This window comes from Lissotriton helveticus, chromosome 5_1, assembly GCF_964261635.1.
Source record: "Lissotriton helveticus chromosome 5_1, aLisHel1.1, whole genome shotgun sequence".
NCBI classification, from domain to species: Eukaryota; Metazoa; Chordata; class Amphibia; order Caudata; family Salamandridae; genus Lissotriton; species Lissotriton helveticus.
In genome coordinates this window covers 749886623-749901985 of record NC_136065.1, presented here as the reverse complement: position 1 = coordinate 749901985, position 15363 = coordinate 749886623, and the positions used below count along the sequence as shown (strand labels likewise).

Sequence of the window (15363 nt, the reverse complement as noted above, 5' to 3'; positions counted from 1 at the left end):
TTATGCCACCCCTGGCTGGCCACCCAAATCTGACATAACTGGCTGCACGACAGCTGGGGCAAGGTGGTGTAATCACCCTTTGCTTTAGATATAGTATACCTATATCTAAACCTAAAATGGACACATATATTCCTATCAGTCACTCCTATGGCAGGCCTTATCAATCCTGAAGGCAGAGTGCTTGGAAGTATGTGAGATGGTGCTCTGGCATGAGCTGAGCCCGTTTGCAGCTTGCGGAACCAAGTCCAAATAGCTTTTCCATGATAACGCTATACCATATACTCTTAAGTGCATTATAATCCTCGCGGTTAAATGCTAACTTTGGTATAGCATTATCAAAACATGTCGAGTAAGGTGTCATACGAATTGGAATACTAACCCCTCGCCAATTCTGGCGACGGGGTTAGCATTCCACCCTTCTAGAGGGGCACGACATGTATGTAACTGTGAACCCCGGTTAAAGTCAGACACAGCCTCAGCTCCACAAAATGGATGCTGCCACCGAGACACAAGTCTGCCCTCCTGCTGCTGGGAGTCCTTCCAGCAACGGAGGCCTGGACAAAGGGTTTCCTGTCAGGGGCGGTGCTAGCACCATCCCAGACAGGATTTTGTGTATCCCAGGTAGGCAGGGCTGAAAGGAAGGTGACTGCAAGTGGCACCCCGGTGCTCACTGTGCATATGCCGGCTCAAACCAGTTCCTGGGGCTCACCAGCCCCTGAGCTGGGAAGAGACCGGACAAAGGAGAGGGGTGTAACCACCCCCTCCTGGTCCCACCCATAGGGCAGGACCTAGTCGCGTGCCAGCCCCTTTTCTTAGGATAAAGGTAGGAGCAGGCCCCCTTCCCAAATTAGATCATTCTGAATCTTGAACTACTTTCCACGAAAGGAACTCTTGACTTTTCTGAAGACTCTCCCTTGTGGCTAAGGAGTAGCCACCCTGCACCAGCAGGCACCATCGAAGCTCTTGCGGTTTGCTGCACGTCCATCCTCCGGATCAAGACTGCCCAGCTCGACAAGACCCGGATTCCCTGCCATCTCTGACCTCTACCTACATCATCCAGCCCAGCTGAGATTCGTGGGTGTGACGAGACCCGTTGGACCGGCCATCTTCAAGACCTGCACGACGCTTCACCAGCACGACCCCCGAGAGACCCTCGAGTAAGTGCACTGGGGTTTGAGAAGCCCTAACCCTAAGCAGCTCCAGCACCGAAGTCCAGCCTCCCAGCATCCACGAGATCTGCGTGGGGCCCTTCTGCTTCCTTGCTACTTGCCACGTTGTCCGGTCACTTGCCCGTTGGCTAGTGACCCTCTTGACGACGTACCACGACGTTTTCACCGCTGGTCTAGGTCCCCTAGACTGGCCCTTGCTTCTTGCCCAACAAGAAGTGCCCTGGACCCTCCTGGTCCACTCCAGACGCCATCTTGACTCCACCGCGTGGGCTTGCCTTTGCCAAGGTTTGTTGCTCAAATCCTGAGTCCAGCATCGCCGACAGCCGACAGCCTCGTGGGACAGCTCGCACCTCCAGCCTGGACGCCGACATCGCCTTCTGGCCCGTGTGACTGCAGAGTCCAGTGTCGCCCACTCACCTGGTCGAGGTGACTTCCTGGTGCCCACATAATCACTGGCTAGTGATTGAGAACTAAGTCCCCTCTGCTTTCAGGTCGTCTCCTTCACTGATCCAGCCTTGGATCACACCGAACTTCTTCACTGGTCGCCTACCAGCAACTTCTTCTTTCAGGCTCCATAGACTTCAACGAGGATTCCCGACGTCTTTTGAGCCCTATGCAGCCGCGGCCCCTGGGCTAGGTAACTTGAGTATTTCGGTACTCCAGCACAGGTTTACTATCCAGGTGTCCAGATCCTTTTTCGTTTTTAGTCTACCTAGTCGGATTCGTCCGGAAACAGTAACTTTAGAAACGCTAGCATCCATAGACTTCTTCCCGCATCCCGCGTGAGAGTGCACACTCTGCACCTGATCTCCCTAGGCCTCCTGCTCCTAACCCTAGGGTTCAGTAGTGTAGTCCTAGTGATCCTGAATCCTCTGGATCTTGTTACTTGCCTGCTAGTATTTCGCATTCCACTTTTTGTGTATATGGTTTTTCGTGCCCCTCGGGCATTTGTGTAAATTGTGCAACTTGAAGTATTTTCATAAGAGTTTTGTATTGTGCTTAGCTCCCTGACTCATAAAGAGTTCAGGGTAGTCTTGTTATAAATAAATATCCTTTATTTTCATAACAACTTGTGTGGTGTCCTTTCACTTGGTGTTCAAGGGGTGTATGTGATGGTAAAACAGCTGGCTTAACACGCCCTCTAGAGTTTAGCCTAAAGACTGCTCTTGTCCATGCTACTAGGATAGCTGGTCTATAAGGTTGACTTACAACCAATCATCAATAAGGGTTGTTTGGTATGATACACAGTGATCACTAGAATAGTGAGCACTATATATCAGGCCAACTTCTCACAGTCGCTTACAGATATATCGTTACACAAGTAGTAACTTGTGCGTTAAGGTCTCTCCCTTTGAGGGCCCTGGTTTCATGGCACCAGTGTCGGTCTCTGGCATGGCTCTGCGTGCCTGGCGGGGAAAGCTGTGTACAAGAACTGACGTCGGCGCGCGAGGGCGGTGTCTTAAGTGCTCCGACGACGACGACTGGCACAGAGCCGCAGACGACGCCTACCTACGCGCAGGGGTACTGCTACTCAAAACTTTCCGGATCCAGTCTGGCGCCTGGGGATATTCTAAGGTAAAGAATCTAAGAGTAACTACTGTTTTTTACAGAAATATCGTTACCAAAGGTAAGTAACTTGTGCTTTTGTATTGAAAACTAAGTAACTTTGCTTTAAGCCAAAAATTGTAGTACTTATCTGTCAATGGTAGACTCCAGTGTGTGCTATATCGTCATATCCCGTCCTATGCTCAAAGTAACTGAAAAGCCATCTAAAAGTAATCAAAAGGAATTTCTATGTACTCTAAACTGTTTTAAGAGCAAATACAAACCTGTAATGATTGCAGTTCCATCCACAACTGCATCTCTTTGTAAGGTTTTGCATTTGAAGCATATTCTACTTACCTGTTCGAAGTGCTGCTTGGTTCTAGACATAAAACCGAAGTATACCCTTTTTATACTTACCTAATTGGTCTGGATTCTGTCTCTGAGTGTGTGTAATCCGTCCTTGATTCAGTGAAAACAATAAATGCTTCACATATCTTATAAGCCTATCTGCTTGCCCACACTACCACATAGAGGGCTGTTAAGGATTTTCTGATTTAGCCTCTGCGGTACCTCTGGGGTTCCACTGGATTCGTTGTACACTGTACCCTACTTTGGTGTGGTATATACCGAGCCAGCTTCCTACATTAGGCGCATCATTTGGTGATGTCAGAGAGAAGCTACTTTTTGAAAATGTTTGCAGCAAATAAAAACAAATTGCAAAGACACTTTGTGTTTTTATGGTCTAGGGCAGTGGTTCTTAGCTCTTTTGACTTCTCTGGCCCCCCACTTAATCACTACAAGAACCTGGGGACCCCAATTTAAACCGTCATGAGTAATTACTGGAAGCTGGGTACCCTGGCTTGAGCATTTCTGATGATCGTAAAACAATACACCAAAAAATATAGAAACACACATTCATAAAACAAATACTGAAATTATGAAATATTTTACTTAATTCACAAATATATCCAAACAAATCACAATTTTATTTGGAAAGTTTGAGATTTTCTAAATTTCATTGCGGCCGCTCATCATCCATACTATATTGGTTGATCCACTTGCAGTGCTCCTATGATCAAATCCGATAATTCTAAGTATATTACCCCTCCCCCCCCCTAACTTGGCAGTACCCAGACCACAGGTTGAGAGCCACTCATCTAGGATGTAGTACTCATGGGCTCAATGTGACTGGTAAATCATTTTGTATGCCCAGATCCTACGACATGTTGATCATCGAGGTATTTGTTTTTTTTAAAGCATTTGGAACAGTCCGCCCCTGATTTGATAAGGTTATTAAAATGCTTGGTTTTTGTAATTTTAGAAATGATGAAATTGTCATGCCTGAGGAGCAGACTGGTCTCGTGAAGGAGAATTACATGTGGAATGTACTGCTGCACCGTGGAGCCACCCATGAAGGTGTTTTCTTACATGTTGTACCTGGAAGCTACGATCATGACTTATTCACAATGATCTGGGGGCCCACCATTGCTGCTTTGTCATATGTTTTCGACAAGAGCATGGATGAAACAATCCTTAAAAAATCCATATCTGGCTTCAGGTATTTGACATTTATTAGTTTATTCCAAAATGTATATAACTTATGTATAAGGACATTAATGCTCTTATCTACTAAACTAAACAAAATGGCAGTTGCAGTGATTTTTGCAAATGTATTTTTTAGCAAAGCCATAGAACTCTCTAAAAAGTATTGATGTGTTATAATTCCTTTCTTTGTCTCAAATTATCTCTCAATGTAGTTTGTTGCTGTGTGTTGACTGTCTCAAAAGTACCTACATCATGAAGACTTCAAGTTGGAATTCTGGAATGCATTAGTCTTTTTAGAAAGTTCAACTTGGCAATACATGTAGGAGAGTGGGGTCTGCAATCCTATGGTCACCCCAGATTTTTGCTTTTTGCTTCACTGGTTTACGACTTTCCCTGGCTGTGGGCCTGCTAATCAGACCCACAGCCTAGCTGTCCTCTCTCTAAATTGACAAACATGTACTTTGGGTGCATTTACCAATTGGTACTGGGCCACCTTATCAGTCCCTGTAACAGTGTACCTTAGGTATCCAGGGCATAGGTGTACCCAGGGCCTACCAGGGGCTGAAGCATGTATTATGCCACCCCTGGCTGGCCATCTAAAACTGACACAACTGGCTGCAAGACAGCTGGGGCAAGGTGGTGTAATCACCCTTTGCTATAGATATAGTATACCTATATCTAAACCTAAAATGGACACATATATTCCTATCAGTCACTCCTATGGCAGGCCTTATCAATCCTGAAGGCAGAGTGCTTGGAATTATGTGAGATGGTGCTCTGGCATGAGCTGAGCCTGTCTGCAGCTTGCGGAACCAAGTTCTAAGAGCTGTTCCATGATAACGCTATACCATATACTCTTAAGTGCATTATCAACCTCGCGGTTAAATGCTAACTCTGGTATAACATTATCAAAACATGTCGAGTAAGGTGTCATACGAATTGGAATACTACCCCCTCGGCAATTCTGGCGACGGGGGTAGCATTCCACCCCTCTAGAGGGACACAACATGTATGTAACTGTGAACCCCGGTTAAAGTTAACTCGAGCCTCAGCATCACAAAATGGATGCTGCCACCACAGACACAAGTCTGACCTCCTGCTGCTGGGAGTCCTTCCAGCGAGGGAGGCTTGGACAAAGGGTTTCCTGTCTTGGGAGGTGCTAGCACCACCCCAGACCGGATTTTGTCTATTGGGTAGGACAGGCCTGAAAGGAATGAGACATGCCTGGGGCACACAAGGTGTCCTGTGCATACACCGGTTCAAACCAGTTGCTAGGGCATCCCTGCCCCAGCTCTGGCGGGAAACCGGACAAAGATAGGTAGTCAGTAGTGCAGCCCCCTTTAGGAGAATAAAGGTAGGGAGCTGGTCCCGTTCCAAATTAGATTATCCTGAACAATTCTACAAGAAGAAACTCTGGACTTCGACGTTCTGCTCCACAGAAAACTGAAGAATCTTCCTTGTGGACAAGGAGTGTCCACCCTGCAACTGCAGGCACCATCACTCGGCTTCACTTTGTCGTCTTCCCTCGAGGATCCAGACTTCAGAGCCCGACGAGACCCGGATTCCCAGACCTCTCCGACCTCAACTCACATCTGCAGCAAAGCTGAGACCCGTGGGTGCGACGAGACACGTGGGACCGGCCATCTTGAACGAACCTGCACTTCGCTTCCAGCACGACTCCCGAGGTAAACTCGACCAAGTGCTTTGGGAACTGGGAAGCCCCAGCCCCGAACAGCCCCTGCACCGAAGATCAGCCCTCCAGCATCCACGAGATCTACGTGGGGCCCTTCTGCTTGTTTGCTGCTCGACGCGTTGTCTGGTCACTTGCCGGCTGGCTAGTGGCCTCCTAGACGACGAACCTTTGTATCTTTGCTGCTGGTCTGGTTGCTCCAGACTGGCCCTTGCTCCCTTCCAAAGGAGGGGCACCCCGGACTCTCCTAGTCCGCACCAGACGCCTTTTCCCTTCACCGCATGGGTTGCCTTTGCCAAGGCCTGTTGAGTCCAATCCCGGATCCGACACCGCCGACAGCGAGAGCCTGCGTGGGACAGCTCGTGCCTCCATCCTGGTCGTCGAAGACACCTCCTGGTCCACGTGGCTGCAGAGTCAAGCGTCCACTCTTCACCCGATCGCGACGACGACATCTGGTTCCTTCCTGGTTCCACTCCAGTCACTGGCTAGTGACTGTGAAAATTGTCCCCTCTGCTTTCAGGTCTTCTTCTTCAACAATCCACCCTTGGATTGCACCGGACATCTTCCTCCTGGTCGCCTGCAGCATCTTTTCTTTCAGGCTCCATTGACTTCAACGCGAGAACCTGACGCACTTTGACACCTATGCACCCGCGGCCCGTGGGTGAGGTAACAAGAGCATTTCGGTGCTCAAGGGTAGTTTAACTGTCCTAGTGTCCAGTTCCACAGTCGTTTTAGTCCTATCTAGTCAGGATTGTCCGTACTCACCTTTAACTTGAACTGTACTGTCCATAGACGTTGTTACGCATTTCGCGTGTGAGTTCACACTCTGCACACGCGTTCCGTGGGCCTCCTATTACTTACCTAGAGTTAGTGTAGCGTGGTCCCATCGATCCTACAGCCTCTGGACAGCTCCATTCCTTCTATCGACTTTCACATTCCACTTACTTAGTATATGGTTTGTCGTGCCCCTAGGGCACCATTGTAATTTTGTGCAACTTGTCGTATTTTTCGTAAGAGATTGTCATGTGCTTAGCCCTCTGACCTCATAAAGAGTTCAGAGGTGTTGTTATTAATAAATATACTGTTTATCTTCATAACAACCTGTGTGGTGTCCTTTCATCTGGTATTCAAGGGGTTATATTGTGGTAAAACAGCTGGCTTCACATGCCAAAAGAGTTTAGCCTAAGACTGCTTTGTCCATGCTACCATTAGGATAGCTGGTCTATAAGGTTGACTTGCACCCAATCACCATAAAGGTTGTTTGGACTGATACAAGGTGATCACTAGAACTAGTGAGCATCATATATCAGGGCATATTCTCACAATACACTGCTGCTTTAAATCTAGGATCACTTCCCTTCGACATTTAAAATGTGTGCTAATCTACTGCAGTGAAGTTTCAGTATGTGTACTTCATAGAAGTTGTTGGCTTCTCTTAAGGGCTGTTTAGGGTATTATGTAGAAAACTTAGATTCCATTTATTAATATTTTATTTAAATTACCAATAAATACAAAAGATAAAAATACATTGCTAAATTTAATAGCTCTGTCTTGTTTTAGATGTGCTCTTTGTTTTAAGCCTTGTGTTTTGATGCAATGTCTGCCTGCCTCAACTGAAAAAATATGTACATGCACCTACATGCATTCAGACCGTGTATATGTGCACTTGTGCTCACTTACACACAGACAGACACACTATGCGTGTTCACACATGGAGACGCGTGGTCAGATGCATAAAAAGACAAGCAAGTAGTGTCTGACATGGAAAACATTGTATTAATGAAAGCACTGTTTTTGATTGCTTAATACTGCACTTACCTAAATATGCTGGCAACTTTACGGAAGAAGCCTGCTTCTGTGGTTCTGATGTTCATGTGGTGGGAAAGTCTTTGGTTGTTTGCAGCACTTAACAGTGCTCTCAGTAGAACACTTCCTTTATTATTAAAGAGAAGCAGACACACGCTAGTCTTTAATTAACTAATAAAAGGGAACATTTCTCTTCCTGCAGTGGAAATCAAATTAATTATAGGCTGCTTAAAAGTAATATAACATATTTTGATTCCTTTACATTTGGCACATGGAAGTAGGCACTGCAATAAACCTTCTGAGTGTTCGTACTTGGAATTAAAGAAAAAACTTGACCTTACTGGGGCTAAGTGTAGTCAATAGCATGTTTAATCTATTTACAGCGGACTGTTTAGAGTACCTTTCTCTGTAAATGTTATTTTTTGGTAATCAGCAGTTGAGGTTCCATTATCTGCACAGTTTTTATAAAGATTGTGCTATTTAAGGCATTCTTTTTTAGGCAACTAACAACATATTCCCTGATTCCCGGAATCTAACAAGTACAGAAATGTAGCGAATTATTCAAAACATTGTACTTTCATCCTGTTGCAGCATGGACAACATTGTTGTATGATTTATATACTTGTTTCTGAGACTACGAACATGCAGATCCGCCATTATTGGAAGCCTGGACATAACCGCTCCTCGAATACATTGCAAGTTGGTGAAGTTCCTGCAGGCATTTGAAAAATGCATAAAGCCACATGAGGTTTCCACGCCAAATTTGCGCCCTATTCTTACAAACCATGGGGATTTTAAAGGTACCCAGGGTTTGTTGATTCCCCTGGAGGGGACCCAGAAATTCGCCAAAATACAGCTAGATTGTTTTTGGGAGGAAAAATGGCAAAAGGGCTGCAGATGAGAGCGTCCTTTTTTCCCCTGCAAATAGTATCAACACAGGGTTAGTGGTGCTGAAATCACAATCTTCCCAGCTTTCAGGGACTGACAGACTTTTGTCTGAAAACCAAAATTCTTCACTCAGTTTTTGCATTTTACTGGGACATAGCCTATTTTTGCTATTTTTTGTGCTTTCAACCTCCTTCCAGTTAATGGTAAAAATGAGTATGAAAGCAAAGATGGATCCTGGAAAGCTATACATTTCTGAAAAGTAGACACATTTCTGCATTCAGCAAGAGGTCTTTTTTGTAAATCCATTAAGGTTTTCTTATAGAAACTAACAGTTGAAAAATTGAACATGAGTTAAAAAAAATAAACAGCAATTTTTGCTGACGTTTTCACCTGTAACTTTGTTCAAGTATGACAGATTTTTGAAAGCGATATTCCGTTACATCCGCTAGACCCTTCTGGTTGTGGGGATATATAGGACTTTGTTGGTTCACCTAGAACCCGAGGAACCCAGAGCCAATAACTGAGCAGCGTCTTGCAATGTTTTTTTTATTGTGCACCGGGTATATAGCAGTTCATTTTGGAAAATATAAATAGGGAAAAATCGGTATGAAAGACACCTATGTATTTCTGAAATGGGAACAAAATATAGAGTTTAGAAACAGTAGCTATTTGCACATCTCCGTAATTGTGGGCACCCATACCAGCATGTGAATTATAGGACATTTTTCAAAGTGACTACTTTTTTACACATTGTCTTACATTTGGAAGGCAGAAATGCATTGAAAGTCAATAGGTAATAACAGTTGCTCTACAATTCTGTGTTCCCCTAAGTCTCCTGATATAAATGGTACCTAACTTGTGTGGGTAGGCCTTGTGCCCGTGACAGGAAACGGCCCAAAACGCAATGTGGACCATATTTTCACAGTGAAAACGTACCCTTTTTTTGCAAAGTGCCTAGCTGTAGATTTTGAACCATAGGTCTGCCAGCACCTAGGGAAACCTAGCAAACCTATACATTTGTGGAAACTAGACACCCAAGGGAATCCAGGATGGGGCTACTTGTCTGTCTCTCACCAAGTTCTGTTACCCAGAATCCCTTGCACACCACAAACTTTGTCCAAAAAAACACAAATATCCCCATATTTCTGTGGTGGAAAGTTGTGCAATCTGCGTGAATCCACAAAATTCTACCCACCCTGCATTCCCCAAAGTCTTCTGAGAAAAATGGTACCTCACTTGTGTGTGTAGGCCTAGTGCCCGCAACAGGAAACAGCCCAAAACACAACGTGGACACACCACATTTTCATAGTGAAAACTGACCACTTTTTTTGCAAAGTGCCTAGCTGTAGATTTTGAACCCTAGCTATGCCCGCTCCTAGGGAAACCTAGCAAACCTATACATATTTTTAAAGTAGACACCCAGGGGAATCTAGGATGGGGTGACTTGTCTTATTCTCACCAGGTTCTGTTACGTAGAATTCCTCGCAAACCTCTAACTTTGTAAAAAAATAAAAAAACATATCCTCACATTTCTGTGATGGAAAGTTCTGGAATTTGCATGGATCCACAAAGTTCCTGCCGCCCAGCTTTACCCCAGTTCTCCCGATAAAAATAGTTCCTCATTCTCGTGGCTGGGGCAAGTACCCGCTACAGGCAAGGGTCCAAACCATATTGAGGATACATCAAAATTGCCTATCCCAAAACAACCTGGTTTTGCAAGGGGTCACCTGAGTTTTTGACCCCGGGCTCGGCCATCTTGGGAAACCTACCAAACCCACACATTTCTGAAAACTAGACACCCAGTGGCTATTTGTTTGGGGGGGGGGGCATTGGCATGCCAATTCTGGGCAGCCTCCACCCCCACACATAAAGCCTGCCTAATCGCTGGCACCTAGTGGGCTGTGATGCCTCCTGGGGGGAGCAGATCAGAGGCTACTGTACTCATCTGTCTCCTGTGGGGGCAGAAAAACTATGGCATTTTTTGGGGGGTTGTGGGGGCATTGTCATGCTCATTCTGGGCAGCCCACACCACTGAAGAAAAAATATATATTCCTTGAAGCCTATTGGATTTTTTGCCCCCCATCCGGGAGGCAGATAAGGGGCTTTTACCCCTATCTGCCTCATGGGGGGGAAGGGGCAGAAAGACTGGCAATTAATTTGGGGTTGGGGCATTGCCATACCCATTCTGTGAAGCCCCCACCCCTATTTGTATATATATTAAAAAAATCCCTGGTGTCTAGGGTGCTTTTTGCCCCCATTATATGGGGGGAGCAAATGCCCTTGCCCAAGGGGCCTCTCCCCCCTCCCTGGTGGCTAGTGGGTGGATTCCTGCTTGGAGATAGCACTCCTTGTGTTATCCCCAAGCAGGGATCCACTAGGGAAGGATACTATTAGAAAGGGGAGATTCTCCCCTTTCCAATGATACCTCTCCCCAAGTGTTTCGGGGCTCGGGGGGTTGAGACAGCCCCAAGAGCACTGAAACAATGAAACTGAAACTGAGTTTGTTTCATTTTCATTGCAATTACGTCGGCATGCGATCAGCATTGCAATGAAAATGCAAATTGTCCTCTGGAGGGGTTGGGGAAGCTCTTCCCCAACCTCCCGATCCCAATAAAAAAAAGAAAATCCCTCTGCTGTCTGCAGCAGAGGGATTTAGTGCCCCTGTTCCCATGACTGAATGGTTCCATCATGAGCACAGGAGCACTGGTGCTCATGACTGAACCATTCCGTCATGAGCACCCAAAGGGTTAATAAATCATATTTGTGATGGATACTTTCAAATGCCTATTCCTCACCTTTAGAAAATCCTAAGGTGCCGGTTTGAATCAGGAAAATTGAAACAGCATTACTCCCAAGCGCATATTGACTTTGTTGCACCCCGGAAGTGACCAGTGGAGCAAAATACAAGTACCACCCTTGCTATGAGCTTCACATAGCCACATTTTTAACCAAATAATGTCACAGAATGTATACTTAAGTGTCTCATCCTAAGTCGGATGGGTATGCTCAGACGTGCACACTGTGTCACCGGAATCAAGTTATACCTGGTTGATAACCCCTAATCTGATAAAAAAAACACGTTAGTGTTAGATTCCTTACCTTAGAATTACCCACAGGCGTCAGACTGGATCTGGAAAGGTTTTTCGTCAGCAGTATCCCTGCGCGTCGGTAGGAGTCGTCTGCGGCTACGTGTCGGCATCGTGATCGCCGGGATGGCGTCGCTGGAGTACTTAGACGCTGCCCTCGTGCGCTGACATCAGTTATTCTTTATTCTGCTCCAGCAAGTGCAGATCTGGGAAGAGCTAGTACCCGGAGTCCTTTTTTTAACTAACTTTTTGGACATTTTGTCTATCTTTTTCGAGTTGACTCCTGGTGCCAGTAGGGATGCCCGGGTTCAAACCGTGTGACGCCTGTCACCGACTGATGTTGGTTACCGACCCCCACCGCTGATGTCTCTACTGTTTGGGGGCCTACCACGATGACAAGTCGTGCCCCGACTGCTGGGCCTTGACGTCGAAAGCTAGGTGGAAGCGTTCCCGTAAGCTCCTCGAGATCCGGCAGTCGGCTCCGCGCTGCTTGAGGTCCCGGTCGCGGAGCCGCAGTCATCACCGCTCGTCGGGATCCAAGTCCTCACACTCCAGTAAGTCGAGGCATGGTAAAAAGAAGTTGAAGAAGCATAGTCACTCTTCAGACTCCCCTCGCTGGCCGCGCAACTCGGCCGAGGGTTCGGGTGGCGCCACCCGCGCTGCTCTGCCGGAGCCGTAGGAGTCGCATTCAGTACCCCACCCTCCGGTCCCTGGACTCAATGCGACTCTGGGCGAGACTAGAGACTTCCTCATGGCCACGAGGACTCTCTTTCCGCCGTCAAGACCTGCTGGTGCGCCTTTGAGCCCGCGGGTCCGACTGGGGGTCCTAGCGTGCCGGCGGCTTCAGCCCCGGCATCGTCGGCGACTTCGGTCCCGGCGCCGCAGGACTCCATGGGATCCAGGCCAGTTGACCTCACGACTCCTCCGCTGGGGCCGACCCCCTCGGCACCGACCCCTGCACCGTCCTCGGACGACTCCGTCCCCGGTTTCAGCCCCGGTCTAGTCTCTGCATCAGAGCTGCGCCGCTTGGAGCCGTCTCCGACGCCGATGGGTGACCCATTCACCTATGGCCCGGCTCCGTCATTCTTGCCTGTTTATTAGGACACGGATGAAGGGGAAGACTGGGAGGGGTGTGAGGACCCTCTGGCACAGCTGTGCCAGTTAAGTCAGGACTGGGCAGGTGAGCTGGGGGATGCCAGTGGTCTAGACACTTCGCCTGACACTGGTTTTCTCTCTCCTCCCTCCGTGGCTATGGAGGAGTGGGCTACATACCCTGTGGTGTTGCGCAGGGCAGCCAAGGTCCTGGCTTTTGAGCTCCCTGTAGGAGAGTAGGGTCTGCAATCCTATGGTCACCCCAGATTTTTGATTTTTGCTTCACTGGTTTACGACTTTCCCTGGCTGTGGGCCTGCTAATCAGACCCACAGCCTAGCTGTTCTCTCTCTAAATTGACACACATGTACTTTAGGTGCATTTAACAATTGGTATTGGGACACCTTATCAACCCCTGTACAGTGTACCTTAGGTACCCAGGGCATAGTTGAACCCAAGGCCTACAAGGGGCTGAAGCATGTATTATGCCACCCCTGGCTGGCCATCTGAACAGACACAACTGGCTGGTAAGACAGCTGGGGCAAGGTGGTGTAATCACCCTTTGCTGTAGATATAGTATACCTATATCTAACCCCAAAATGGACACATATACTCCTATCAGTCACTCCTATGGCAGGCCTTATCAATCCTGCAGAGAGTGCTTGGAATTATGTGAGATTGTGCTCTAGCATGAGCTGAGCCTGTCTGCAGCTTGCGGAACCAAGTCCTTATAGCTGTTCCATGATAACGCTATACCATATACTCTTAAGTGCATTATAATCCTCGCGGTTATTGCTAACTTTGGTATAGCATTATCAAAACATGTCGAGTAAGGTGTCATACGAATTGGAATACTACTCCCTCGCCAGTTCTAGCGACGGGGGTAGCATTCCACCCTTTTAGAGGGACACGACATGTATGTAACTGTGAACCCCGATTAAAGTTAAACGAAGCCTCAGCATCACAAAATGGATGCTGCCACCACTGACACAAGTCTGACCTCCTGCTGCTGGGAGTCCTTCCAGCGAGGGAGGCCTGGACAAAGGGTTTCCTGCCTTGGGAGGTGCTAGCACCACCCCAGACAGGATTTTGTGTATTGAGGTAGGGAGGCCTGAAAGGAATGAGACATGCCTGGGGCACACAAGGTGGCCCTGTGCATACCCCGGTTCAAACCAGTTGCTGGGACACTCCAGCCCCAGGTCTGGAGCGAAACCGGACAAAGGATAGGGGGTGTAACCACCCCCCTTCCTGGTCCCACCCATGGGAGGGACCTAGTCACTAATACAGCCCCCTTTAGCGTTCGACACGGTCTGCCACCGCACCCTAGTCCAACGCCTCAGCAACATCGGTATCCAAGAGTGGATCATCTCGTTCCTCGCCGGAAGAACACAGAGAGTCCGCCTCCCCCCGTTTCGCTCCGAGGCTACCGAAGTCATCTGCGGCGTCCCGCAAGGATCTTCACTCAGCCCCACCCTCTTCAACATCTACATGAAACCTCAAGCAGCCATCGCACGCCAGCACAACCTCAACATCATCTCTTACGCCGACGACACCCAGCTGATCCTCTCCCTCACCAGAGACCCTGACACCGCCAGAACCTGCCTACACGAAGGGATGAAAGACGTCGCCGAGTGGATGAAGGGCAGCCGCCTGAAACTGAACTCGGACAAGACGGAAGTCCTCATCCTGGGATCTTCGCCCTCCGCCTGGGACGACTCCTGGTGGCCCCCAGCCCTGGGCACCGCACCCAAGCCAACCGACCACGCACGCAACCTGGGCTTCATCCTGGACCCCTCCCTCTCGATGACCAGACAAGTCAACGCCGTCTCCTCATCGTGCTTCAACACCCTGCGTATGCTTCGCAAGATCTTCCGCTGGATCCCGACCGAGACCAGGAAGACTGTCACCCAGGCACTCGTCACCAGCCGACTGGACTACGGAAACGCCCTCTACACCGGAACCACAGCCAAGCTACAGAAAAGACTCCAGCGCATCCAGAACGCCTCCGCCCGACTCATCCTGGATGTCCCCCGACGCAGCCACATCTCCAGCCACCGTCGACAAGAGGATCACGTTTCGGCTCCTCACCCACGCACACAAGTCTCTCCACGACCTGGGCCCCAAGTACCTCAACGACCGCCTGACCTTCTACACGCCCACACGCCAGCTACGGTCCACCAGCCTCGCCCTCGCAGCCGTACCACGCATCCGAAGAGCCACCGCCGGAGGAAGATCCTTCTCTTACATGGCTGCCAAGACTTGGAACTCCCTCCCCATCCACCTTCAGTTGACCCAGGACCATCTCGCCTTCAGGAAACAACTCAAGACCTGGCTGTTCGAGCAGTAGCATACCCCTCCCCCCAAGCGCCTTGAGACCCTCCCGGGTGAGTAGTGCGCTATACAAATGGCATGATTGATTGATTGATTTAGCAGGATAAAGGTAGGAGCTGGTTCCATTCCAAGTTAGATTATCATGAACAACTCTACAAAGAAGAAACTCTGGACTTCGACGTTCTGCTCCACAGAAGACTGAATAATCTCCCT

General features: G+C 48.2%; 1 protein-coding gene across 4 annotated transcripts in view; it reads left to right on the top strand.

The window, feature by feature from the left end:
- Nucleotides 1–15363, top strand: part of GBF1 (golgi brefeldin A resistant guanine nucleotide exchange factor 1) — a 2365494-nt gene that overhangs the window by 1293073 nt on the left and 1057058 nt on the right. For all 4 annotated transcript variants that reach the window (XM_078643218.1, XM_078643217.1, XM_078643220.1 and 1 more), the window contains exon 22: nt 4036–4272. In XM_078643218.1, coding sequence (XP_078499344.1) covers nt 4036–4272 — 237 coding nt within the window. The remainder of the gene's footprint in view (nt 1–4035; nt 4273–15363) is intronic.